Consider the following 27,968-nt stretch of genomic DNA (forward strand, 5'->3'; position numbering starts at 1 on the left):
TCCACTTCTTGTATTACCAAAATGCAAGACGACACAAATAAATGTCCCTCCTCTCATTGTATTCCTTCTTCCACTGAAATAAGACACTGCTCTGATAACAAAGTCCACAGGGGAAACTGGTTTAACATTTAACCTATACAATTTGTATTGCATTGCCATTTTATATTATTATTTATATTATATTTAATTAGTATTAAATCTACAACTGTCAGATTGTTGCACTGTTTACCTCTGACGTAGAAGTTTTCTGTAAAGTAGCAGAAAATGGGTATAATTACAATACAAGCCGCTCAATTGTTATTCTAAACAGAGCGTCGTGATTGGCTCTCGGGCTGCGTGACGTCACGACGCCGAGCTCGGGGAGCCAGAGTGTGAGAGCGAGACAGAAAAAGTTCACTTGTGCTCCGCTCAGTGTTCGTGTTGTGTCCATGTCTTCTGCCCGAAAACGCGCCGCGAAAGTTGTGTCACTGAGGAGAGGAAGCTCATGTAAGAGACCGAATGAAGGATAGCTTTAAAGTCGGGTTCGTGCGGCTGCTCACTTTTTCGCTCCGACTGTGATATTAAGACACTTTTTTCACGCTGGTGGCTTTCAACGCGACGTCGGCGGGACTGCGTCTCATCCCGAAGTTCCCAAGATGAACTTCGATCCGGTGGTCGGAAAACTCTCTGTAAGTAAACGAGAACTTTCCTTTTTAAAAGTCACTTTACTGAATATGTATCACTGCATTACTCGTTAGGGTCGTATCAGCGCGTCCCCCTCTTGTCGCGTGCGCGCTCCGAACAGGACAGTGGAGTTTATTACGGGATGTTAGAGTAACACCAGGGTGAATTTGTGACGTAACCCCTGGTGCCATGGTGGTTGAGACTGTCAGTGAGGCTGCGGGAGAGTGTTTTTAATACAGAAACACAGAGAGGAGCTCTGTGTTATGAAGCTGGAGCCCGCAGAGCTCATTAAGTGTGACTGTGTTGGGAAGCTGCGCTGTGACATGAGAGCTGAAATCACAGCCAGGCCTGTGAACTTGTGCGAGGAGATGAATCAAGCCATTGTCCCACAGGAACACACACACACACACGCACATGCACTCATTAAAAACGTTTGCCCCACTATCTTTGTTAGGACCCTGCATTGACTTCCATTCATTTGGACAACCTAACTTAAACTTGTCATTGTCTACCCCTAAACTTAACCTCACCATTCCTCACATCTTAACCCTGACTTAAAATCAGAGCCGCATAAAATGAGGTTCTGCCTCAGTAGCACCAGACTTTAATCTCTAAGAGGACTGCTGACAAGATCAGTAATTATAACGGAAAAGGTCATAAAATGTAATAAAAACAAGTATTTATACACAGGTTTGAACAACGATGGCCTAACCAAAACCTGTTAATGGTGAACCTTAACTTAAAAATTAACTGAACTTCTGCCTCAATATGACCAGGCTTTGGCTCCCATGAGGACTCCTGGTTGTGAAAAAGTCCAGAAAAGCGTGTTCATGCCTAACACTAACCATAACCTAACCACAATTAAGTGATTAACCCCTAACCACAATTAAGTATTTACTGCTAACTTTAATCAGATCCTCACTCATGAGGTTCTTTGTCATCAGGTCCCCAGGAGGCTTTACTGGTCATGACAAGGTCAGTGTTTTTACCAGAAAAAGTCATAAAAAAAAAAAGACAAATGTGAATGCAAACACATACTCGCAGGAAAACAACCCTGTGTTTGTTGTTGTTGTTGTTATTGTTGACTCAAGTTTGTTTCTGTGTTTCTGCACAGAAGTTATACATACCTGAAGCTTATTGGCTCCCGCTTCTGTTTTTTTCCCCCCTTCCCCTGCTGTACAGTGCATGTGTTGTATCATTCACTCAGCACCCCTCCCCACCAACACACACACACACACACACTAACGCCACCATCTGTGTTGGACATCATGTGGTCATATTGTGCAGACATGGAAGCGTATGATGGCGGATCATGGTCTGTCACAGCGGATGTAACGAGCCCTATAGGGCACTATTAATAGTGCGGTGCAGCTATGGCCTGCTGTGGAGTGCGCCACTACTCCTAAAAAGTTTTAAATCGCATTGTGAGCAGACTGTGAGAACCATTGCTTCAGGAATACGTCTGAAGCTGTAATCAGTCTGACCCCTCAGAAGCCAAGAAATCTACTTGCCAGTTCGTCAATTAGACCCACAGTTTCTTAAAAAGGTTTTCCATGCAAGATTATTCCACACTCAGGCTTTCACAGAGACGTCTTTTCATTCCTCTGGTGTTGTTTTTTCCAGCCATGGAGCACCAGAGCCTGGCGTGATGAATACTGTGAGCTTGCTGTAAGGCCTCGACGTGTTAACTGCTTATTAAAAAGACCTTTGGATTAATAAAAATTATATATATGTTTGAACTGTGAGCAGGACTCAATGAGGACTCTATCCATTCAAACACTTAAAACTGCAGTAGGCAGGATTGCTATTAAGATAGTTGGTTGTTGAGTTTCAAACTTTTTTTTTTGGATCACACGTTTCTGTCCTGTTCTCCTCAATTAAGAATGTCCTTTTGTGCTGGTCAGAAAAGTATGAATGAGAATTTTATTCTGTTCTCCAGAAAGTTTTGCTGTAAAAATGGAAAACCTCAAGGACAACAAACCATCTACCTAAGCGCACACCCATGTCTCCAATGCACTTGAAAAGCGGCGCGTAGAAGTATTTCTGGTTCTACACCCAAGTATCATGCTGACTCACCTGTTTGTGTAGCTGTTCAACCAAACATGACTAATTTTCGTTGTTATAAAAATTAATGTTGCGTTTGTGTGGGGAATTTCGGTGTGTCTTTTGAAGGGTAAAAGTCATTTCGGCTAAAATTCATACAGCCCTATTCATGTGAGACAGTCGACCCCAAGGCAATCCATCACCAAACACTAGACACATATTTTACTGTGTTAATTGTTGTCTCACTTTTAGACTCTTTCCTTTTTTTTCACGTTGCTTTGCATGGTGGGCAGTTGCCAGTGCTGAAGTTGAGATGTTTCCACAGAGGGAACCTCGTCTATATACACATAAGTCGTAATGGAGCAGTCGACAGGAGCACCCGCTCTCTCAGAATCAAGAGTTTTTTGTTGTCATTATATGGGCATAACAAGATTTTGCAGGGACTCTCGGCTTAAAGGCACACAATAAAATAACAAAAGACTTACATAAACAAAACAAAACACAAAACCAGACACAACAAACTATATAAAACAAAAATATAAAACTTCAACAGAAGGAGAACTGCGCTGTGATTAGTCAGAACTGTCTCCTGTGACGGATCAGATTAAGCAAAGGCAGTTGATGGAGACTAGAAAAGGAGAATAAGTCTCTCCGATCACTCGATTTACACCAGTGGTCACCAACGTGGTGCCCGCGGGCACCTGGTAGCCCGCGAGCAGCCAACGAGGTGCCCGCGGGCTCATTTCACTTCCCCTCACTTGTATGTATCCATATGATCACTGAGTAAAATGTCCTTGATATTGTTTATAAAAACTGTGATAATCATTAGGAGTAAGCACTGGAATTAATGTGTATGCAATTGAATGCATAATATTTATCATTTAAATGGTAAACTGCATAAAATGTTAATATGGTAGCCCTCCATATTATTCTCTAACCTTCAGGTAGCTCTCGGTCTCAAAAAGGTTGGTGACCCCTGATTTACACTATGCTGAAAGTTTGTTATCTAATTATTGATCAATAACACCACAGAAAACTACCATCAGGTGGAAATCAGTGATAGTAATGTCAGAGTGAATCAAGGCTCTCATCTTTTGCAGTTGATAAGAGCAAGCAGCGTTTGTCATCAAACCACAATATGCAGTTTCATCCCACATGCTTTCTGAAGCTGTGCTCACTGTGAACTTGTGGTTAAAATAAGTAAGTTGTATAACATGTGCTTGTGCTTCTCAGCCTCCCATGTTTGTTTTCTATATTGTCTGACCTGTGCTTTCAGTCATGCAGAGTTCCATTAGTGAAATCAGATTTTCTTTCTCCGGGTGGCAAAGTCAATGTTTACCTCTTCTGTAAACCACAGGACATTCTGGAGGCCGCTCCAGCAGGCCCATTTGCTAAGGGACTAGAAGGAAACTTCACCCCCCACCCGCCACCCCTTCTACCCCCCTCTCTCTTACCCCCCCTCAAATTGCCTTGAGACTATGTGCCTGCCCGTCCAGTAAACTTCCTGTCTAGAGTATACAGATAGGCTGATATTAGTGGCATCAGTTTACTTCTTAGAATTGACATGCCCATGCAAATGTACACTAGATTGCTATCTGTGATTGCTTACTGTGGATCTGGGTGTTGGTTCACACAGGAAATGCCCCCCCCCCCCACTCTGTGGACAGCACAGACAAGGGCAGGGCCGACATCTGGGACAAGAGGAGGCCAAGCTGTGTCACTGGGGACACAGCGACAGCAGTGGTCAACAAAAACAGCCACTCCGTAGAGTTCCTTATGCTGTGACCACTGCTGGCTGCTCTGCATGAAGACCATGTGAACTAGTCATAACAGAGGCCTGTGGCTCGGAGAAGCTACAGTACAAGGACAGTGAATGATGCAATGCAGTGCAACCCACTGACTGTCAGATACCAGGTGGTTTTAATGCGTCTGGTTGGGTATTTACAGGATATTAAAGAGCAGACATGTTGATAGCTAATGGCAGATGGATTATTTGTGAAGTAACCTGTTGCCGCCAACCGCTGCTGCTGTTGTTGTTGTCGTTGTTAAGGAGAAAGATTTCTGCTGCTATGAAAGGCCGGCTGACTCACTTAAGGAGTGCCACCTGTTCAGGTAGAGACGTCTCATGTAATGCATACCAATCGTGGGATGTCAGTGTTCACACTTGAATGGTCCAACTTGTGATAAGTAGGGATAATTTATTATGTGTCAGGCTGTAGACATCCCCATATAAACACATAAATAAGCTGGCTACCGACAGCTTCAGCCTTCCCCAGCTGAGGGAGAAAAACTCCTACCAACAATAAAATGTGTGAGGTCTAACTCTCACATTCACATGTTTTTTTTTTTTTTATCTGGCTGTTTTTGTGCCAAAGGGCTCAAATAAATTAGAACTCCCTTAATTTCACCTCACACACTTAGGAATTTGTGCACTGCTTTGAAATGCACTCTCACATGCAGCCGTACCATGTGTACAGAAGTCATGTGATGGGTCAGATCACATGAGTCACAGCCAGGTATACTCTTCTCTTTGATGAGACGGATGATGTTTGCCTAAGGGTGCAAAACTACTCTCTGCCTTCTTTCTTTTCTCTTTTTTTTAAGCACATTTCTATTTTGACTCGACCAGTCTTCCAAAACTGCTAAAGGTGAACTGTCGCAGACCTGACAAAACCGGAGGCAGCTATATCACAATAGTGCTCTGGGCTTAAATTAGTTTTGATTAAAAGACTTAATCACTTTTTCAAATTAAATCCTGTTATGTTTGAGTAGCTGGGGAACTTTGAACCCTTCAGGGGTTTTTTCTCCTTTTATTTATTTGAAAATGAATGTCTTTGAGCAGTTAATTAGATGCATTGAAAAATCCTCACTTCTCCTTGGATTTAGAGAAATTGATTCCTTTAATTATTAACTGACATAGAAAAGACTAAATAATTGATAAATTAATGAGGATATCCAAAAATATTAGAGGTCTAGTGTTTAAGAATGGTTAGACTGCAGATTATAAAAACCCCTCCCCTTCCCAAGTGTGTCAGTGAACTACAATGGCCTTCACATACGAGAAAGGATGTTGTATAAAGTATACAAAAGATACCAAATGATACAATATAAAAGTCTTATTGGCTATGAAAACATATGATTTGTATTGTACAGTGATTATACACTTACTGTACAAACAAACTTATGGCTAATATATTCACTTTCTGCGAATAAACTCACATTCTCTGCAAATAAAATGTTACACAATGGACTTTTAGGAGAGAAATGATTTATTGGTTGAAGCTGTAGTACTATGATTGGAAGGATTGTCTGTTCTGTGTATAATCTAGAGTTGTCAAAAATCAGTGGATGTGCACTGTGGCCACAGGGTGTGTATTCTCAGACATCCCCAATCTGCTTCCTGTCTGTTACTGATTTCAAATTCCTCTTTTCTAGCGAAACGACCTCTGAGTTGCACCTTCACCCTGAAAATGGCAACGACTCAGATGGTGCTATCATACAGCCGACATGTGTCTTTTGCTCTTTTTTGTTTGAGGCTTTACCCAAGATGGTTGTGATTGGCTAAAGTGATTTTCCCTCCTAGTACAGCGGGTGCAGCCACACTTAATGCCACAGCACCCTGGAGATAGGACTAAATCAGGAGGAAACTATTAAGTAGAAAAAAAAGTCACTTTTTAAGTGTTGTCATGCTCGGTTTCACAACAACAAATATGGACATGTCAGCAATCGATTCATCAGCCAACAAAATCGTCCATTACTTTAATAATTGAATCATGGGTTCAGTTTTCTAGCAAAAACCAAACAAGTCTTATGTGATCACAGTCTTATGTGTTGTAAAACTAAATATATTTGCAAATGTGGCTTTTGGTCAAACTAAAAAGAGCTATTTGATGATGTCTCCACACACTTAAGCTTATTTAAAAGATATTCAGCAGATTATCTCAGCTATTTGATTATTAAAATCATTAGTTGTCATCTTGTTGTTGTTGTTTTTTTTCGAATTTGCTAAACCCTGTAGGCAGTGCAGACATTTTGTGGCACCTCAGAAACATGACGGACCAGAGTGGCATAAGGTTTGCATCAGCACTCTATCCTCTGACTTCCTGCTCTCCTGGATAAATGGACATAACAGCAGTGATTTGTCTCGGAAACAAACTCAACCCTCGTCCAGAGAATGGACTTTTGTTTAGAAAGACATAAATCCAACATAAATTCCAGCTGTTGATGGTCCTTGTTGACCTGCTACACCAGTCACATATTCTACATTTTTTTCTTGTGATGTGTTTATATAGAAGACTATAAACTGTCGGTGCTTAACATCCCGCCCCCCCCTTCCCTCTTTTATGCAAAGACAAGCTTTAATGGAGCAAATGTGATTGTCTCTCGAGTGAGTGAATGGATTCCTGCACATATTCAATCTATTAGTCACCCCTTTCTTGCTCTTTTCATTCTCTCCCTCCTGGAGTTGTCTTGTGAGTCACCACTTCTGCTTCACTTTGAAGACCCTAATCAGAATTAGAAAAGCCCTCAGTCAAAAGCAAATCTCCAAATTCCATATGTGAATGTTGTTGAAGTTCAAATTCAATGGCCTAGCTCTTCCTCTTTATAATTTATCGGATGAGTCACCATGAAGTTGTGGCCAACCCTTTTAAATAAAGGCGACCACTTTGGCCCCACAAATTGGAAAATGTGCATCACCTTCTTACAACTCTTGAATCTATCAAACCTCCAGCGGCCTCTTTGTTAGTCATCAAAACAACAAGTGTATGTGGTCCGTGTCAACGTCAGAGTCGACAGTCATTTCAGTGATTTGTGGTTGCCTGAATGACGACAATGAAATTCAACGAAAATGTCATCACAGATTTGTTTTTGTTGGTTCTCGGGTTTTTTCCCTCGGCATGAAGGTGAATGTTACCTAACCAGCTCGGGACACAGTGTCACACTCATCCGATCGGTGAAGCGCACCTCCTGAGGAAACTCAAGAATTTGTGTCGTGGAGCTGCTGCTTCCTCAAGTTAAAAATATCCACACTGGCGGATATGTTGTGGGTCTAATCGGGTGCTGGGCCTGCTACAAGGCAAGCTGCTGTGGAGAGAACAGTTTGGAGCTGAACCCTGCATGAAGCCTCTGTATTGTCTCAAGCTTCCTGTGCTCCCTGAGAGGAGGGGGCAGCCACTTTTCACACGCTCTCCACACATACACTGTATGTGTGATTGTATACTCGACAATCTGTGCGTGCACATGTTTTGCCGCCCACTAACACGGCTTGCACACAGCTCTCTTGTGTGACTGCTTCAAGCTGACGTGTGTGTCAGTCGGCTTTATAATGATGAAAAATTTGGATTTATTTGTTTGTAGCAGAGCGTCCGACTTGAGCTGCGTTATACTTGTCTTCATCATCTAACTCAAAATGGCAGCATAATTTATCACTTAAGGAAAGTCATGCATGGTCACCCCCACTGCTTTGAGCGAATGCCAGGAATTATCTGTAAAGCAGAGCTCGAGGTGCGTTCCCTGTCCTCTCAAGGTCGGCTCAGAGGACTCTAAATCATGTCTTTTGCTTATTGAGTTAAAGTGTGATTTGAGACAACTTGTTCGTGTGAAATAGTCCAACAGGAATGTTCAGGAGATGTATCAATAATGAAAATAATTGTTAGTAGCAGGCAGCCCTACATCTGACTACAGTACAACACAGGAAATAAGGAAATTTGATAATTATTCACAGTAAGAGAACAAAGCAGAAGAAAGCAATAAAATGACTAATGGTGTGAGTGAGGACTTGATTTGTGCAATGTTTGCCTAAACTCTGCCTTGGAATAAGCGTGTAAACAGTGGCAGCTGCTGCGCAGATACTGTACTGTCTCCCTGCTTGAGCCCTGAGATGGAGGAGGGTTTCTGTCTCTTGAGGCGGTGGGGGGTATTTTTCTGCAGTATGGTCAGAAGAAGGCACATGTCACTGACATTTGAACTGAAGTCAGTGTTTCACGTTAAAGTCATTTATGATGTGTTACGAATCAGCAGCTGCAGTGAAACATGTTCATTCCATGCTCTCAACTTCAGTCCTTCAGTTAGTACGTTTCCATGCACACTTGATGTAGTCGAGTGTAGACTACACTGCTCAAAATGTGTCCACATCCCTTTGCTACTTTGTTTATACAGATTTTAAAAGTCTGTTTTTTGTCATACTAACCTTTTTTTTCTAATGTCCTATAAATGTACTGGCTGTCATAGGGGTAAAATGGCTGAATTCCTCCATGTAGCTCAGACATGAGGCAATAATCAGAGATGGTTAAGGTGTGCAGCAGCTGACCATCTATAATCTGATGAACCGATTAAGTTGTTGTGAGATCATTGGACGGTTGAGGTTACGCTCAAGAACTGGATTGAGTTGATTGCAATTTTAAACTCTCGTCTGCTTGAGTAAATAAATGCTGTCCAGATGACGAATGTTCCAAATGAGAAGCTGTTCTGAAGCTTTCTCTCTGTCGTGCATTCTGGCCATACTACTTCACTATACTGTTGTTAATATTTGAAGAAAGAAGCGAGCCAGCTAATAAGAAAAGCATGATACGGAGGCTAAGGTCCAACTCCGGATGAAGGAGTGTAATGGGGTACATCATGTCTGTCCTTATCAGTTGGCTATGATTGAAATCATCTGTCCAATATGAAATGAAGAATCTGCCTTGGTTCATTTATCTGTGTTGTGTTATTGTGTGCATTTTTTTTCTCTCTTTTTGCCTTTTAATTTCTATATAATGGAGGTCACTGTAATATCCTCTGGCATATGGAGTGGTTGCAGCCCCCTAAATGGCCCACTGATAACCTGGGTCAACTCAGAGGATGTCCTGTCATTTAGTCACAAACACATTCTCAGTGTACACAGCATTAGAGCCAAGGCCATTTAGAAGAACCCGGGGTGTGTGGAGGAAGTGGAGGGAGCTTACTGTTGTCAGATAAACAGGAGGTCTCTCATTATTTTATTGTGACTTTTATTAGTTTAACTTGAATCCACACAAGCGCAGCACTAACCCATCATACATACAAGCTGGAAGCTTGACAATAGGACAGTGTTTCACCCAATAATCTGCAGCGCAGCCCACTCATTGTACAGAGGACGGAGAATACTGGAGTGGAACCACTTCAGCCGGAGTTTGGAAGGGTTCCAGGGATTGTGGGTTTGGAGGGCTTTCTGTGCTGAGGTTACGGTCACTCCAGTCTTCCTCCTCTGTTGGTTATCGAGGTAAAAACTAAGCCACATTGTGGCTGCCCATAGCGTTTATGTATACAGCACATTTAGTTTAGCAGCCTTAGGACATTAGTGTGAACACATGTTGATGGTCTTGTTCGTTTTTCCTGCAAATGAGCGGGCTGTGTTTGATAAATGACCCACTCTGGGATTCCCACTGACATAGCTGAATCACTGTATTACAAAATAAAAGCTGTGTTACACATGCTGCTGTTATATATAAATATCTCCTAAAGTTTCACTAGCAACTTCTTTCTCTAAAACTGAAGATCAGTTATTGTAAAAATAATTCTGTTATGTCCAATGAGTAAGAATTAGTCACATGTAGTGTTGAAACTGCATAATATCAGCGCTCCTCTGCTCACTTCTCCATTTCCTATGTGGATCAAGGAACCTTTGCAAATCAGCTGGCATTAGAATGTCTTTTTCTCTGTGGTCAGATAGCACTTTGCCACATGCATTTCCACATGGTACTAACATGTGTCTCTGGTATCAAGAGCCGATTGCTATCCGATCATGGTCATTTCCCCTTTACAAAGATTTCCAGCAGCAGACCAGGACATCACATCCTGTGTGCTGGCATATCAACAAGTTGAATTTGCGGGGAAGAAGTCGTCTTTGATGAGCGGAAAACCGATGAAAGCAGCGGAGACTGCGCAGTTTTGTCGCCGCTTTGATGTTAACTGTGCTCAGAGCATAAGAACTTCTGTTCAATGTGGTCACAATGCGTCTCCGACCACCTCTCTAAGTGGTTTGGCAGTTTGGATAATAATCCGTCCTCGTAGAAAGTGGTCAGGCGCAGCAATCCGGTCAGTTTATTAAAAACACATTTTAATACCAGGTGTAAAGGTGGCCAATGTGAAATGTGCGTTCTGGCTGCTTTGTCCTTTTGGGCTGCTAGAAACATGGCAGCGTAAATGCAAAGCCCTGGACACTTTTTCTAAGGCAACAAACACCAAATGATATTTGTTTTGAAGTGATTATACATTTGCACAAACTAGTTTCTGCCAGTGAACCCCACTACATGTTATACACTTGACCTTTTAAGCTCCTGTCACTGATGTCTAATTTTGTCAAACTTTTTTGGCTAACTTCCTCCCTCTGCCGCCTCATGAACACATTTGTTGAGTAGGGTAATTATTCACTGAAAAACAGACTAACTTCATGAACAGAGTGGACCACTACTAGAGTTCTGGTTCCTGTTTAGATTAAGCTGTGGCCGTAGTTCCTCCAGTGCTGCTTTCCTCTGTTTTATATCATTGCAAACTGGATATATTTTGGACAGTTGCTCAGAAAAAGCCCAAGACATTATGCAAAATTGTCTTACGGTTTATAAACGAAGTGCGCGATTGTGGGCAGTATTCTTAATACTAACAATTCTGCCTGTGCTGATGTGATAAAATACAGTTGGATCTTCTGTGCTACCGAGATTGAACACACCTGGGAATGTTTTGAATAACTGGCCTTGAAATGAGGAAAGATGTGAAATTGTGTAATCCCAAAGCTGTCAGAGCATCTTCAATGTCAAAGAGATTTATACATTTTGACATTTGACTGGCCATGTTTGATTCGTCAGCTACTCACTGCCAGATAAAAAAGACTCTCTGGGCATTGATTGAAACTGAACACTCTCTCTCTCTGTGCAATGCAGAGGTTTAGGATTACTCTTAGCACAGCTCATTCTTTCCCAGTTGCCTTTTTCCCCTCAACATTTTTTTCTTTCCACTGTTTTGTCAGTATATGCAGATTTCTCTCCCTTTTCACACAGCCGTCTTACATTCCCCACGTCCATGTCCTTCTACTTCACCCACCCTGTAGTCATACACACAGTGTATTCAAGTCTTAAGACTCACCCTGTGTCATGCAAGCTGTTTGTCTCCCCCCCCCCCACACCTCCTTTCCTTGCTCTCATTTTATCTACCTCCCTTTTCCTTCTCTCTTCTGCCTCCCCACACTAGAATGTTTGGATAGATCTAAATGGTGTGATTGTGACTGCTTTGCCGGTTGTCTGCCTCTCCACGTCTGCCTCTTAGCGTCTTTGGAAAGTCTGACGTGAGCAGAGGAAAGGAAGAGCTGGAGAGGGAGAGGGAGAGGGGAAAGTTCTTTTGAGCAACAAGGCATGGCGGCCCTCCAGAGAGCCAAGTCAAGCGTCAGGAGCTGCTCTCAGCTCCAGCCTGTCCCTCTTTTCTCTACCTCTGACTGCTCTGAAGTCTTTCTTCCCCTCATTCTCCCACACTGTCTTCTTTTTGTGCTACTTATTCCCACTAGAACATCCAATCTTTAGTTTGCTGTCTACAATTTCTCACTTTTAATTGACACGGCTCTGTCTCTTTCTCCTTGTCAACCTGGCTCACTCCACCCTAACCTGTTCCATTCTCTCCTGGCCTAGTAGAGGAGGGGTGTGGGGGTGCTTGTGCACATGAGAGACAAAACCTCCAAATCTAGGCCTCTCATTTACCCAAGAGGTGTCTCATTGCGTTTGAGGCGCTTCATGGCGGTGTCGCATGTCACGGCATTCAAAGAGCCGGGGTTTAAGAATGTGGGTCATTTGAAGTAGACGCACTAAAGTGTGTTGTTTGCCAATGAATGGGGCCTTCTCACATTGACATGGTGAAAAGCGTGTGAATAAACACCAGTGCCTGGGGGCCACACTAAAGTGTTCGGCTATATTCTTCTCAGCACCCCACCTATACAAGCCTGTTATTATCTTGTACATGAATGGATTTCTGGGATCACATTTGATATGGGCAGTGTGCTAGTGTGAACTGAGATGCCTTATCAAAAACCCTTTCTGCTACGCCCACAACAGAGGAAACAGAGTCTCTGCTTTTTCAAAATCCTGCTTGTAAAAAAAAAAAAAGCCAGATCATAGAGTAATTAAGTTTGGTCGCTTGTTGCTCCGCATGTAAGTTAGTGAGTAGCTCTGTATCCTGCACACAGAGGATTGTTTTGCCTCTAGTTGTGACCAGCTGCATGGCTCCCTTAATTGCTTTCCCACGGCAGATGTTCAGATCAGATGGTTCAAATTAAGTGGTAGATTGCTCACACAAGGTCTCTTATGAAGACAGATTCTCCTTTTTACTGTCCTTCATGTGATGAGGTTGGGTGAGCCTGTAAACTGCAGAATGCAGAATAATACAACGTCTTTGTCTTCCCCTGTCCGCCTCCTCCTCCTCCTCCTCCTCCTCCTCCTCCTCCTCCTCCCTCTCCCTGACTTTGATCATTCAGGTGTTGGTGGCAGGACTCCTCGTCGGGCTGGTGTGTCACGCAGCAGAACCTCCGTCGCCTCAGTGGTCCGGCGATGAAAACCAAAACCTCACCCTTCGGCGGCACAGAGCCTGTGTCGAGAACGAGCAGTACCTCCACCAGGGATTCTGCTGCCTCAACTGCCAGGCTGGTAAGGAAAATCGCATAAAGAAGGATCTACAGTCAGCTTAAACATGTCAGCAACCAGATACCATCCTGTGATGGGATCATACCAACTGACCCACGGGCACTGGGATGTCATCACTGTATTATTGCATGAGCACTCATTCCCCATAAGTTGAACCACACCCATCCTCAATTCAACCTCGACTGCATGCCTGTCACGTTTCCTGACTGCACAAATAGGAGGTTATCTTGGTGATAAAATATGTCTACAGACAGACAAAGAGACATACACCTCGTCAAGTACTCAAAAAAGATTATCTTAAGTTCCTGCTGCAGGGACCATATTGTGCTATGATGACGCACACAGACAAGATTAAAACCAATACTGCCTTCAATGCTTTGGCTGATTATAATTAACTAATCCTTTTTATATTATTATGTTTTTTTGGCCACATTTGTGTGTTTCTTTGCAAAAAGAAGAAATTATAAGATCCAGATTCTGTATTTTTTAAACAATTGCTAATCTTGCAAGACACTGATAAACTGAGTGGCCTTGACAGAGGTTTGCCCTCTCCAGTTGCACGCCTGTAGTTTTTACAGGTGTTGACATGGTCAAATGTGAAAACACACATTTTAATTATTCTCCACCTGTCTGGAAAGAATGCATATAAATTAAATTCACATCCAGCATGAGAAAAGTTATTTGTTATCTCCAAAAAACCCACTGATCATGTGTGAATGAACACAGCGTCATGTGTTATCACACACCTCGTGGTTAAAAACCTCTGGTACAACTTCATGGAAAGAACTATTATTGTTTTGCTTCCTTTTGCCAGTAAAATGTTTTGTTTAATGAGGCATGTTTTTTGGTTTGTTATTAACCCTCAGTCACTGAAGGAGGTTAAACAACTGTGTTGTGCAGTGAACTGGCTCATTTCCTTCTCTAAGTAGCTAAGGTTGATTTTGATTTCTTTAATTTTGACTACATCCAAGCAAAAGAAATTTAAAATAGAATCCCCACCTTTGTCCTCGTAATCTGCCTTTCTCTCCTCTGCTAATATCCCACTGGTTCACAGTGCAGAGGCTCCTCACATGTTGTGATCCCTCGCTGTGCCGTGTCCCGACCTGACATCCTGTCTCATCAGGAAACGCATCGCATTAGTGACGTCAAGCTGGAGCCGCACAAATGATGTGTTTGTTTATTAATCACTGTATTTGTTGTCTGATTGTTCTGTTGTTTTGTTGTTCTGCAGGAAGCTTTGTGCAGAAGGCCTGCGAGCGAGACCAAGAACACGGGACATGTCTTCCCTGCGAACACGGACAGACTTACACCGAGCATTCCAATGGGATGAACCGCTGCCTGCCGTGTACACACTGCCGCTCAGGTAACATTGCGATTTCTCTGCAGCTTCACTCATGTTTTTGTGTGTAGATTAGAGAAAAGAATGTGGATAGAACTTTGGACCTTCAGGATGTTTGGATTTTTCCTTTTTACTCTATATTCTCTCCACGTTTTTCTGTGCACACAAACACAACGGTTTCAAATCTGTGTTACACTGGAGCAGATCAGCTGTATGCAGATCAGTATGGGTTGCACTTTCAAGTGGCCGCAGTGACTGCATGGTAAACCACTAAATATATTCAAATTACAGTGAACATTTTAGAATGTTATTTGTCATCTGTTGTGGGTCTACAATACATGCTCTATGCTGTCCCAGCTCACAGCAAAACAAATGGGATTGAACTATTTTATTTATTTACTTATTTTTTTGTTTTTGTGGGTTTTTGTGTTTGTGATTTTAAGTTTTTATTATTTTCCTATTCGACCAGACAGCGTAATTACACATTTCTAATATCCCGTAGGGCCATATAAAATGCACAAAGTATTAAAACATCAAATTAAGGAAAAACAAACAAAGGGACATATGAAAAGTGCAGCCACATCTTGATCCATATCAATATTATGCAAACAAAAGACATCATATATTACTTCTGTTATCATAGTTTTCATCCATTGTTTTAAAATCTTTTGAAGATTTTTCTTTCCATTCTACAAAGGATCATTCTGGCAGCTGGCAACTTTTATTACCACAAAATCATATTTTAATGCGGTGGGGGAATAAATTGGTCCTCCAAAAAAAATCTAGTATTTGTGATAAAGATCCATTATCTTGACCTTGATGGTATAGTTTTGGTAATAAATCCAATCTTAAAGTTCAATCTAGTCTAATTTATTTTGTTAAGGCCAGGACACACCAAACCGATGGTCAGCTGCCATTTACAAGGGTTGAGTGTAATGCACGCCTGTGTACCATCAGTGGCTTTTTGACGGCACGTTGACACAGCAGCAGCAGCAGAAACAGTCTATGAAAGAGAAATTGTTATAATTGGCTGTCAGCACATGAAATTACCACATGAGAGGAAAAACCAAACAAACAACTACAGCTGCAGTCGTAAATGTCCAGTGCAATGCACACATTCTGATAAATATAGCTGTATTAGCAAGTGGTTGGCAAGAGTTTGGTGTGCGAAAGCATCGCTTAGAAACTCTGCTTTCCTTATTTGCATGATGACTGCTGCCACCTGCACATTTTGAGTCATTACATCTCTTGCATGCGCATGACGTACATGCTAAAGGACCACCAACACATGTTCTAGTGGTTTGTGTTCCATGAGCCAATGTAATGGTCTGCTTTAATCACAGTTCATGCTTTAAAGGTCAGCATGCAAAGAAGCACCCACACACAGTTTCAGAAGTGATTTTTTTTTTCTTTCTCCTTTTTAATGCTCAAAAAAATCTCTTTTTTTTTTTAGCAGTTTGACAGGATCTGAAGACTTCCTAGAAGGCTCCCTAAGTTAGGTATGATAGTATTGCTTGACAGAGCCCATATTTAGATGAAGGACGCAGCAAACAAATAATATTGCATTGTTTCTGTTCACAAACGGAAGCAGAACATCTACTAAAAATATCTAGAGCGGGAAAAATTAATCGATTATTCAATTATTAATCGATTACTAAATTAATCGGCAACTATTTTGAAAATTGATTAATCAGTTTAAAGCTTTTTTCATGATTAAAACAACATTTTCGATTGTTTAAGCTTCTTAAATGTGACTATTTTCTTAATTTCTTTGCTCTGGATAACAAAGAAATGATTAAAAGTGAATCATTTTGGTTTGTGGACAAAACAAGACATTTGAGAACATCATCATTTCCAGATTTGATGAACACCGATCAACATTTTTTAAGGTTTTCTGATATTTTATGGACCAAACGATTCATCGATTAATCGAGAAAATAATCGACAGATTAATCGATTATGAAAATAATCATTAGTTGCAGCTCTACAAATATCACCAATAGTGGCCTGCAGATTAAAGTAATCATGTTTGTCTCATAAATGGAATCTGGGACCAGTTAATCTTTGCCATTGTTTTTTGTTTTTGTTTTTTGACCAGGAAGTAGCTATGTTATATCTGAAAGTCCCATATGGCTTAAAAAAAAGAGACAATATTGTAAATAACTTTAAACGGGTTGTTTTTAAACTCGCATAAAAACAGAGTCTTCTATGAAACAGCTTGTCAAAGATAGATTGTTTGGGAAAGTAACACCATTTTGTCTGTGCCCCCTGCTTTTCAGATACACTTATGAAAATGTGATCTTATGATGTTACACGGAGTCGCAGGGCGTGTCTTTGTTGTTTTGTTCCGCACAATGAACGCGAGCATGTTACCTGTCTCGGGAGATTTGCGTGTGTGTGTCTGTCCTACCTGGGTGAACTGGGTGTGGCTGTGTCTCATTGTCTCCCACACTGGGCGTCTTTGTGTCCAATGAAAGGCTGGAGCCACAGAAAAGAGACTAGTGTTACATAGGATGTGTTTTGTGCTCTTTCTACTGTGGGTTTTTAAAACAGAGCTTTATGTGTTGTGCTCTAGTTTAAACTAATTTACAACGTCAAAATGTGTTCGGAAAAATTGAAGGGAACATGTCAAAGGAAATGTGAATGGAAATTGTACGTCTTTCACTTGTTTGTTGAGAAATTTCTCAAATTGACGAGGCTGCTGTTGACTGAAACATTTATATAATTTATCATAATAGAAAAGAAAAGCAAAGAAAATAATAGAATAGAATAGAATAGAATAAAGAAAGCCTTTATTGTCCTTGTACAATAGAACACAATGAAATTAGGAGTGCCACATCTGATCAGTGCAAAAAAAGAAGAAAAAAACTCCCATGTGTGCCGACATCTGGCATCATGGTGTCAGATTGTTTTACTACATGGCAATATGTTTGAAATGACCCTAATTTCAAACACATTGGCCTATAAAATATAAGCATTTAAAATTTAAATACATTTGCACTAATCCCACAGTGTGACTGTAAACACTTTAACACAAACAATGAATCCTTCACAAATAAGAATGAGCTTACTAGATTAAATGCAATTAAATATAAAAAGTGATTCAGAGATTGTCTTTTGTGCATTCTTATCTGATGAGAGGAGCTCAGGACAGAGAGTCACAGTTCCAAAATGATAGTGTTTGAAGAACCCGAGTATAAAACCACTACTACGGTGGCCTTTGTGTGTCAGAAAGGATGTAACATGTGACATGAACATGCTGCACTCTCTTCCTTCTCCTTCTATAAATGACCTGGATGAATGAGAGTCTACCACAGACTTATTTGTTGTTTTATGCATTTGGACTGTTGTGGGGGCGCAGCTGTTTTTATTTGTTTGCATAGCAAGCTACCGCTCAAGAATACTAAGTGCACTTCATGCTGAGGCAGAAACACGGCACTGCAAAGTGGCTGTTTCCGTAAAGCACAGCCCTTGTTAAAGGAATATTCTAAGGCCGTATAATCACTTTATTTTGAAGCAGTTCTACACATCTTCAAACATTCTTATAAGGTACTGAAGCCTGTTTCTGCCAATAAACCCTCTCAAATGTGGTCTTTTTAATGTTTAAATGTTTAACGTTTCAGGTGAAAGGAGCTGCATAAACTACTCAAATTGAACAGGAAGTACACAGAAAATGCTGTTGCTAATCTGTTTGGACTGAGCGGGCGCTTCACCGCCCCTCCTTTTCCACCCCCGACATTCAAACTTTATTCAAAGCACCTGCTAATTTAACTGAAATCAATAAATTATAGCGTTTTCCTCAGACACCAGCTGCCTCCCTGTTTTGCGGGATATTGACTTGTTGCCAGCTATGAATATTTTTTTTTAAATCTTTCTGAGTTTACTGACTCACATCCTATGTATGGAGGCATTGTTACTCTCTGATGCATGTGTTCCACTGCAGTCCACACTGAGTATAAATATGTAAAGCAGCCAAAAAGGACAAACATCTCACTGCGCTGACCTACAATACAGTTTTCCTCAGGCACCAAAAATGAGCTTCCTTAGCACAGCGTGGAGGCAGTGAAGAGAACTGTGGTGTTGACAGTGTGCAAAATGGCTCCATTGGTGACAAAACAAACAACACGACAACAAGTCCTGAAGTCTGTTTGATTTAATTAAAATGATTTGCAATGTCATCAGCATTTTACAATCTAACGGTGTTAGCTTTGTGTTGTGACTTTTATTTGCTTTATTTGTACCATTTCTACTCTACTCTGACTTTTCTTTTTTTCGGCGGGAACATTTCTTGAAGTCAAAAGTCCCATTGTAAGAATGCTCGAAACATTCAGCGTGTAAATAATTGTATTTCTTTTTTGTTCATCAATAATATTTGCACTGTTCCTCAGCTCGTATTTTGCTATCGAGAAATATTTGTGATATAGCGGAGATGCTGGTGGGCTTCAGGACCGTGTTTATACCCCATCCTTTGGAAATGGTTGAAACAGCAGTATGAGAAATTATTTTATATAGGAAATTATTCCTCAAAAGGCCACACGATGAGACATGCGGCAAGCACTGTTGCCTCGCAGTTTCCTCCCACAGTCCAAAAACATGCAGAGGTTAATTGGGACACTTAACACTGACCGTAGGTGTGAATATGAGTCAACAGTTGTACTTTCACTGCCTTTGTGGTGGACAGTGCATGAAATTATTCAGTCCAGTTTGACTATAGTAAATGATTACTACACTAAATTACTCATATCCATTTTCCAAATTGATATGAGTAATTTAGTGTAGTGTAGTGTAGTGCAGTGGGGACAGACTGTAGCCGTGAGATAAGCAAATGATCTGTTGACTTTCCGTTAGCCTTTGACATTTTCAACTGTGAAACATGCAGTAGCAGGAGTAGTCCATCTAGTTTTGATGGGCGCCGTCATCGTGCTTAAACGGCATCCAAATTTGATTACTGTAAGCTTCTCCACATTTCACCACATTATATGGTATGACCGAGGGAGAGCCAAAATAAATAAATCTAAATTTAGAAAATGGCAACAATCGTGCAACAGTTGGTTTATTTTTAGAAACTATCATAAAATGCTGCATAATTACCCTTTGAACGTTTATCTTTATATTTTTACAACCCGCCATTAAGTCACTCTCTGCCCTGGCATGCTGCCTTTCAGTACCTACCACTGCATATGCTTTGACAAAAAACAGACGTCAACACACTAAGTTGGACTAATTTGCTTAATCCCGCAGCTCGCCATTTTGGTTCTTTTTCTCTCTTCTGGGGAGAAGTGGTCAGTTGTGGCCTCGTGTTGTGATCAACCCCTCCGTCTGACCTCATAATTTCATTGTGTAATTCCAGTTGTATAATGACAATACAGTTCCTTTCCTTCCTGGTGACATCACATCCATAAAGTTTGCTGAATAGCATTGACAGAATCAACACAAAGAAAAACAATGAACTCAACTTACCCACTGACAGATGTGTTGAATCAACACCCTTTCATTGGGAATGATAATATAAGTCAAGTTTAATATGGCAATAACTATATATCGAAACATAATTTGACTTCATATCAGTATGCTGAGTGAATACACCCCAGATTTGTGAAATCTTTGTGTTTTTTGTTTATTAAGAAATTTAAAACCACAATTAACTGTATTTCTTCGACACTCGTGTAGGAGCAAAACTTAACATAGTGCTTAACAATAGTGACGGTTTAAGCCGCTTTTCAAACCCTCTCGCTGTATTTCAGTTCAGTGCTCCGGTCCTGGAGGAAGTACTGAACAAATCTTTTTAATTAACTGATTCTAACCGTGTAGAGTCGAGCCGTGCCGAGGTGAGGCAAGGCGAGCTAGGACCATGTAGTGGAAACACGGCCTATGAACAACAATAAGACAAAGTATAGTTGATGACAATGAAACTGACACTGTAGCTATTTTTAGATCCTACACTACACAGTATCAAGTTGTTGCCATCAAGTTCCTTAATATACACTATAGACCGTAACACTGCTTGACACAGACATGTTGTTGCTACAATGTACGATGCATATGGGCCACTGTGATCAATATACTACATTGATAGTCACCAATAATTAAAGCCACGGGACATTAGGTGTGTCGTGTTTTCTTCAATCTTTAACTACACCGTCTGACGTTGGATATTATGTGACGCAGATCAATTTCCGTCATATAACGTCCAACGTCAGATGTTACTGCAGATAAAGGCATATTTTGCCCCCATAAAACATGAAAATCTTTCCACTCCATCAGCAGAGTATTGGCAACGTTTTCCAGATGATCCGTAATAAAGTTTTTGCCCACAGATTAGTCAACGTGAACTTTGTATCATTACCTGAACGATGACGTGCAGGTGAGGTAGGAACATGTGACATGTTACTTGACTTGACTTTTTAAAAACCCGGGATAAAAAGTGTTAACGCCAAGTGAATAGTGTCAATAAAATTGTAAAAAAAATAATTTGAACTGATAAGACGATGAAAAAGGAGTGCTCACATTTGCTACCAAATCAGCAGAAACGCTGGAATTTCTCCCTTAATTGGCCAGCGCGGACTTCACATTTTCTGTGAAAGGTCGTCCTGTGGGAGTGGAGGCTGCTGGCTTGTTATTCATTTTGATTGCATCTTCAAGGTCCAGACTGCAGTCTTTTAGATCTCAATTTAATAAATGGACAGTGCCAGATTCTCCAGCCCTCATTATGCAGTTAAAATGAGGCAAAAGTCTTACAAAAACACCAAAGTGGAAACTTTTTTTTCACATAATTGCGAACGTCTTACAAATTATCAGAGACATCCAGCCATGTTCTCTCTCATTTAGCACATGCTATTGATCACAGGTTTAATGACCGTACTTATTAAACACTGTAGACTCCTCACAAACTTAGATGAAGCTGCAAACTCCTTCCTCATTATACACTCTGGGTTATTTGTACTTTTCTTGAATTGTGTGTCGGGTACATGAAGCAGGATGAAGGCGCTGCTTGGTTTTGAATGACGTTGTTCATTCTGTCACTGTGTCTGTTTTGTCTGGTCTTAAAATACATAATGTCATTTGTGTATCTACGTATCGGTTGATTAAACATAATGTTATTATGTCACATGATTTCGTATCTGTTGCACGTGTTCTTTCTTGCCAAAAGGAGTTAAACTCTTTGAGTTAAAGTAAGTTAAACAAGTTAAACTCTACTTTAAGTAAAAAAGAGTTTAAGTTTAAGTAAGTTGTTACTTAAACGACTTAAACTCTTTGAGTAAAACATTCCAATCCAAATGCCAATGATCACAGAATTTGACAGATGTAAAAACCACAAAGCTGATGTTGCTCTAAGACTTTTGCACATGACTTTATATATTTTATAATTCTTAGAATAGAATGTTCACTAAGTTAAGTCTGTAAAATGTCAAGCCTCAAAGACATTTAAATACATTTCATCACTGGAATTTCAACATCTTCGGAATCTGTAAAATGCATTTATGATTCAATGCGTCTGCTGTTCCAACTTTCTCACAGTTTTCTGCACCTTTTTTTTTTTATCTTTTCCAGATGAGATTGAAACGGCGTTGTGCACCACCACGACAGACACCAAGTGCCAGTGCAAACAGGGAACCTTCTGTGTCCCGGATCAGGCCTGTGAAGTCTGCAAACGTTGTGCCAAGTAAGCGTGATTTGACTTCTCCGGATTGAACGGTTTTCTTAGTAAGGTTGTTTTTGTTTGTCGCTGTGCAGCTTAGACGACTTATCAGGGGATCTGCGGCAATGTTACCCATCAAAGTACATTTGCAGGTCCTCGGAAGTGCTGCTGCATGTGAGGGGGGGCGGAGATGAATAAAGCCTTTTGTGGCTGCAGAGAGGAAGTGGCTGGACGTCTCTGATGAATCGATAAATACTGGTTGTGCCTGAAAGTTCAAGTGAGGGGAAAAAACAGTGTGTTAGGAAGAAGTGAGCGTCTTAGACTTTCGGTAAAATATCAAATTGCAATTTCACTCACAATTGTTATATATGTTTTAGTGAAGCTTTAAAACAATATTAAATATTGTTATTAATATCATATTTTAAAATAGGAGCTTTACCACAAGAGATGCCTAACAAATATAGAATACTATTAGATTTAACTCAGTTTGAGATGTTGGCTTTTACTATTTTTTATTGTTTTACTGTCTTTTATTGTTGTTAACAGCACTTTGGCCAACTGTGTTGTCTTTAAAGTGCTTTATAAATAAAGTTGGATTGGATTGGACTAGTCTGTAATGCAAGGATGAGGACTGAAATGTATGAACTGTGTCAAACATTTATGTATTTCATTTCAATGAATGAAAAGTGGAAGAATTACATCGCAGCCTTTGTGATTCCTGAACTCGATTGCGCATCCCACTGAAATGCCAGTAATCAGGTTGCCTTGTGGGTAATGTAGGCACCAGGTTTCAACAGGGATGACAAATGAGTGTAATGAAACGGGACCATACCTCAGGCTCTGTGACACTGTTTTTGATCGTTGTCTCTTCTAGACCTTCAAGAAGAGAGAATCAGAATTACTGAAGGACATTCTGTGTTCATATGTGTTTCTAATTTATTTATTCTATCCATCAAATCACAGGTGTAAACCAGGAGAGGAGGAGTTGAGGAAGTGCACCCCATTTTCTAACACGGTGTGTCGGAAACGGGATCCGTCCCCGACTGAAACCTCCCCAGATCTCTCTACACCGACCCCTTCCTCCCCAGGAGACATCGGTAACATCTCTACATCATACATGGCCTACAGTTTACAATTTGGGATCGATGTAGCTCAACTTACACTTCTGTGTTGTGCTTTCTTTCCTAGTAATTCCAATATGTATTCCCTTGGTCATCTTCCTCATTGTTGTCATTGTCCTGGCGGTGTGGTGGTTCGTGTTCAGGCAGCAGTCATGTGACATACCATGTAAGTCCACGTCATGCTCTGTACTTAAAATGCCCTCAGTAAGAGTGCATGGTGTGTTCATCATCTATTCTGTTTTCAAACAGGTTCAAAGAGCCAATGTGATTCCAGCGAAATCGTAAAGATTCCTATTGTAAGTTATTTGACTCTATTTATAGTTCTTCATAGTCAGCTATGACAGTTATCCAAGATAATCTGATGTATTCATCTTTTGTAATTCCGCGGGTCAGGATGAGAGTGGAGCCACAGCGGAAGAGAGGCAGAACGACCAGAACGCTGGTCTGGAGGGCGAGGAGTCTCGGCCAGAGTCTCGTCCCCTCCTGCAGGAGACCCAGGTCGGCATAACCAAGTCGCCGCCGCTCGAGGATGAGGACCGAGGACTGGGCGACAGTCTGCCCAACACGACGAGCTCGTCTCAAACCAGCCTGTCGGCTCTGCCCACTGCAGCTTCCTCTGGTAACACTCCGCACCAGAGCCCCACTGCCTTCAGACTGCTGCCTGCAGACATGGTGAGCATCAGGAAGTTGAAGTATATTATTAAACTGCAGTACAGCAACAGCTTTGGCAGACTCCATTTCCCAGAATTCCTCTCCTCAAACTAAACCAAGATACATAATCTTGTGATAATTAATGCAGCTTATTCCATTTATAGTGGTAGTAGTTTTAGTTGGCAACCAAAAGAATCCTTAGTTGCATTAATAGTCCTAGTTATATTAATTAATAACGAGGAAGTAATTACTAATCAGTCATTGTCATTGGATGAATCAAAAAAATGGTTAGTCACAAAAGAACGAAACGTACAAAGCTAAAACAAAGAAAGGGACCAAGTTCAACAAGCATTTTGAATTATAATGACACAGAAACCAATATTGTAATCATAATTCTCCTGCTAATCACCCCCCGAACAAACCCTCAAGACAGGAAAACAAAAGACGCCGTAACTCTTCAGAAAATATATCCTCAACCTTATTTCTCACGCGCCGCGTTCTACTTTGTCCAAAAACATCTCGACGATTCCCCAAGGAGAATTATACATTTCGTAGCCAAACGTGCAATTAAAAACAATTGAAGGTCTGAACTGTTTTGTTATTGAGATGAAAAAATACATGATAATTTGTGTTCATGTCTGATATTTTCTCTGCCACAGTCTCACATATGTACTTTCTCTCATGTCACAGGATGATCCCCTGAGACATCGGCTACTGCCACTACAAGGTAAGATTCCCGCAGAGGGAGGGAGGGAGGGAGGGAGAGAGGGAACTGTTTCTCACTCATTTCATGAAGCTATTCTTCATTTGCCCTAAAAGGCAGCTCGCTGTACACAGAAAACCCACACAGTTTATTGCAGTTCAAGTCAGTCCACTGGGAAGTCAAATAAACAGTATCTCCTCAAGATCTCACATTTGCTGCTTGATAGATTAATAATCTCATGACGGTCAGGCCATAGCCTTCAGGGGTTTGGAGCATGTCGTGTCTTTCCTTTCTTTCTTTTCCTTTTTTTTGTGCTGTTGTTATTTTCTCATGCTAAATTTAAAAAGACATGGTTTAACAGATTTGTTTGATCCTTTGAATTTCTTTTTGAATGCACCCCCTCAAGGGAAATGTACTGAAATGTACTTATTGTGTCCAAACTAGTATAGAAACAATGTATACACTGTTGCAGTATTTGCAGGGGGGGGTTGTACGTATTTGACTTGGTTGTATCATTGCATATGACCTCATACTGCACTTATGTTGATATTGATATGTATTCTTGTACTTTGCATGGTCTTCTGTCGACGCTGCACAACTGTGGTTGATTTTAAATGTGCTTTAAAATCATTTTTTTGACCAAACCAAACCATTGTTTCTCACAAATAGGGTCAGAGAAGTCCCTGAGGAAGAGCTTTGATTTGTTCGACGAGTACCTGGACGTGCGGATCCACAACAAGTTCTTCAGAATGATCGGCGTCAGCGACAACCACATCCGGATCGCAGAAAACGGCGCCACTAGTGACAAAGTGTATGAACTGCTGAAGAACTGGATGCAGAGGCAGGGACTGAAAGCGGACATCAACGACCTGTTGGATGCTCTGCTGAGCATGGACCAGCGGCGCTCGGCCGAGAGCATCGCCTCCACGGCGCTGCAGAGAGGCTACTACAAGCACGCGGACGCGCCCTGAAAGAGAACAAGCTTAATACTCGACAAAACTAAAACAAAAAAAAAAAGCACATAAGACGCTGTCGGTGGACGCTGTGTCTCACGAACAGGCTGACCTCTCTGTGGCTGATGTGCCACCCATTCAAAAGCCAGTAGTTTTTTGTTTTAAAAAAAAAAAAAGAATAAAAACACAAAAAAGGGGGAAGGTCAACTCTCGCCGATTAGTGCTCCGAGGATGTTGACTCTCTGCCGATACACCGAGGTGTAATAATGAACAAGAAGGAAAAGGGTTTGTGGTCAAAATTCACCAGCACAGTTGCCACAAACTCAAAAAACATGAAGGCGTCGACGTCCACAGGCGCAAGCGGCCGTGCGCTCTTGACGTGCGGCCCCAGACTGAAAGCTGAAGACGTCTCTGGGTGCGCGTCTCTCACCTGGTCCTCTACCCAGAACACAGGACGCTGCCTGGAGACGAGGATATACACTGGTTTGTAGGAGTGGCATTAGCTGTGTCACCAATACTGTGCCTCTTTGATGCACTGACCTCTGGCACATGTAGGATGTAAAATTACAATAATGCCATGTGTGTTTGTCTGTGAGTGTGTGTGTTTGTTTTTGTCCTTACTGACGGAAGAATCTTGCCAAGAGTTATCACGCAGCCTTACTAATCATAAACTTTACCTCCTCAATGCTGTTTGATAATCAACATTTTCTCTTTCTTCATGATTTCATCCATACAATGGAGCGATTCAGACAACTTCTGCAGAGCTCAGTGTTGCGACACACAAGGAATTTCACACAAGCTCGTTTCTCTTCTGTTGGAACAGCTGTCGACGGTTCAGTAAAAGCGCTTCCATGAAGTTTTCAAGCGAGTCAGAAAAACTACAAAGGTCATTTTGTTTTTATTTATTGATATATTTATTGTAATGAATAATAATTATTATTTATACCTTTGCCAAAAGTGACCCTGGGAACCAAACACACTGACTGTTTAGCTTCAGGGCAAAAATGACTGACATCAAAAACAAACAGAAACACTTTCAAACTCGCCGCGTTCGGCTCATTTCTTCACAAATGAGCGGCTCTCATTCTGTGTCACGTTAGAGTTGTGACATCGGTCAAAATAAGGACCGAGTCCAGCTGTTTTTAGTTAACTGACCGTAACCGTGTGCCGGCGGCGACTCGAGGCACAGGTACCGATTGTTTTTTGTCTTAGTTCGACTCAGAGAAGATGAAGGAAACCTTTTCTGGATTCAAAAATAGAAGCTCCGATACATTTCCCCCCCCCCCCCCCCCCACTCCTACTTCTCTCCTGTAGTGTACATAGAGAGCAGTCATGCATGTATGAATGTACTGTGTATATGCAGAGCTCTGTTAATAAAACACTGATGTATGAAGTAATTGAATTATGTGGCTGAAGTACATGAATTTGCCCATTAAATGTTTCTGCAGCCTCTCTCTTGTGTATAAAAGGTTATAGAGATATATTATGTTGCTACAGTGCTGGCACTGCCATCTATTGACAGACGATGAAAATACAGCCTGCATCAATTTCAAGGGACACTATACATTGCTTCCACTAACTAATTCTTCTTTTTTAATTCAAGCATTTCTCCACTCGTAGCCTTTTTTAAACGTAGAAAAGAATAATCTACGCAGCTTTTCCTGAAGTAGCATAGCAGTGAATAGGCTTCAGTGCATGTTCAAGTGAATGTATGTGTCTCTTTTCTTTTTTTTTTTTGTACATTTTCTGTGTTTTTTTGCGCTTACATAATTTGATTGTCCAAAAACTGTTCAGTTGGCTCCCCTGCTCTTCTGTCTCTGCTCAGCCTAACACAAAGTTAGGTCATTTCCTCCTTAGTTATTGTTTGCTTGTCATGGATTTCAGATTTAAATTATGCAAATACAACAAAGCTGTTTTCATGTCAATTTCAAATAAATGTTTTGTACAGATGGGTTTGTTTGGGAGTGGTTTGTTTTTCCTTGTCGAGCGACAGTGCAGCGTTTCTACAGTGATTATATTCAAATCTTATTTGAATATAATCAGCGAGGTCCTTGGCTGAACGTGAGCTGAAGGTTTGAGCCCTGTATAAAAGTGTCCAAGGGGCCCATGTACAGATGTAGTTACCAATAAATAATCCTAATCCCATTGATCAAACAAGCAAAGTAAATCATTCAAATGTGATAAAATTGAAACACATTTTAATAACTTCATTCAAA

At 41.0% G+C, this 27,968-nt stretch overlaps 1 protein-coding gene across 1 annotated transcript; it reads left to right on the forward strand.

Moving 5' to 3' along the window:
* The first annotated feature begins 388 nt into the window (after positions 1 to 388).
* Positions 389 to 27,701, forward strand: tnfrsfa (tumor necrosis factor receptor superfamily, member a). Its single transcript, XM_058617974.1, has 10 exons — positions 389 to 668; positions 13,181 to 13,349; positions 14,578 to 14,709; positions 22,237 to 22,348; positions 23,288 to 23,421; positions 23,513 to 23,611; positions 23,695 to 23,741; positions 23,839 to 24,117; positions 24,787 to 24,823; positions 25,469 to 27,701. The coding sequence occupies exons 1-10, from the start codon at positions 636 to 638 to the stop codon at positions 25,768 to 25,770; spliced, it is 1,344 nt and encodes a 447-aa protein (XP_058473957.1). The 5' UTR covers positions 389 to 635; the 3' UTR covers positions 25,771 to 27,701.
* The last annotated feature ends 267 nt before the right edge of the window (positions 27,702 to 27,968 follow it).

This window comes from Solea solea, chromosome 19, assembly GCF_958295425.1.
Source record: "Solea solea chromosome 19, fSolSol10.1, whole genome shotgun sequence".
NCBI lineage: Eukaryota > Metazoa > Chordata > Actinopteri > Pleuronectiformes > Soleidae > Solea > Solea solea.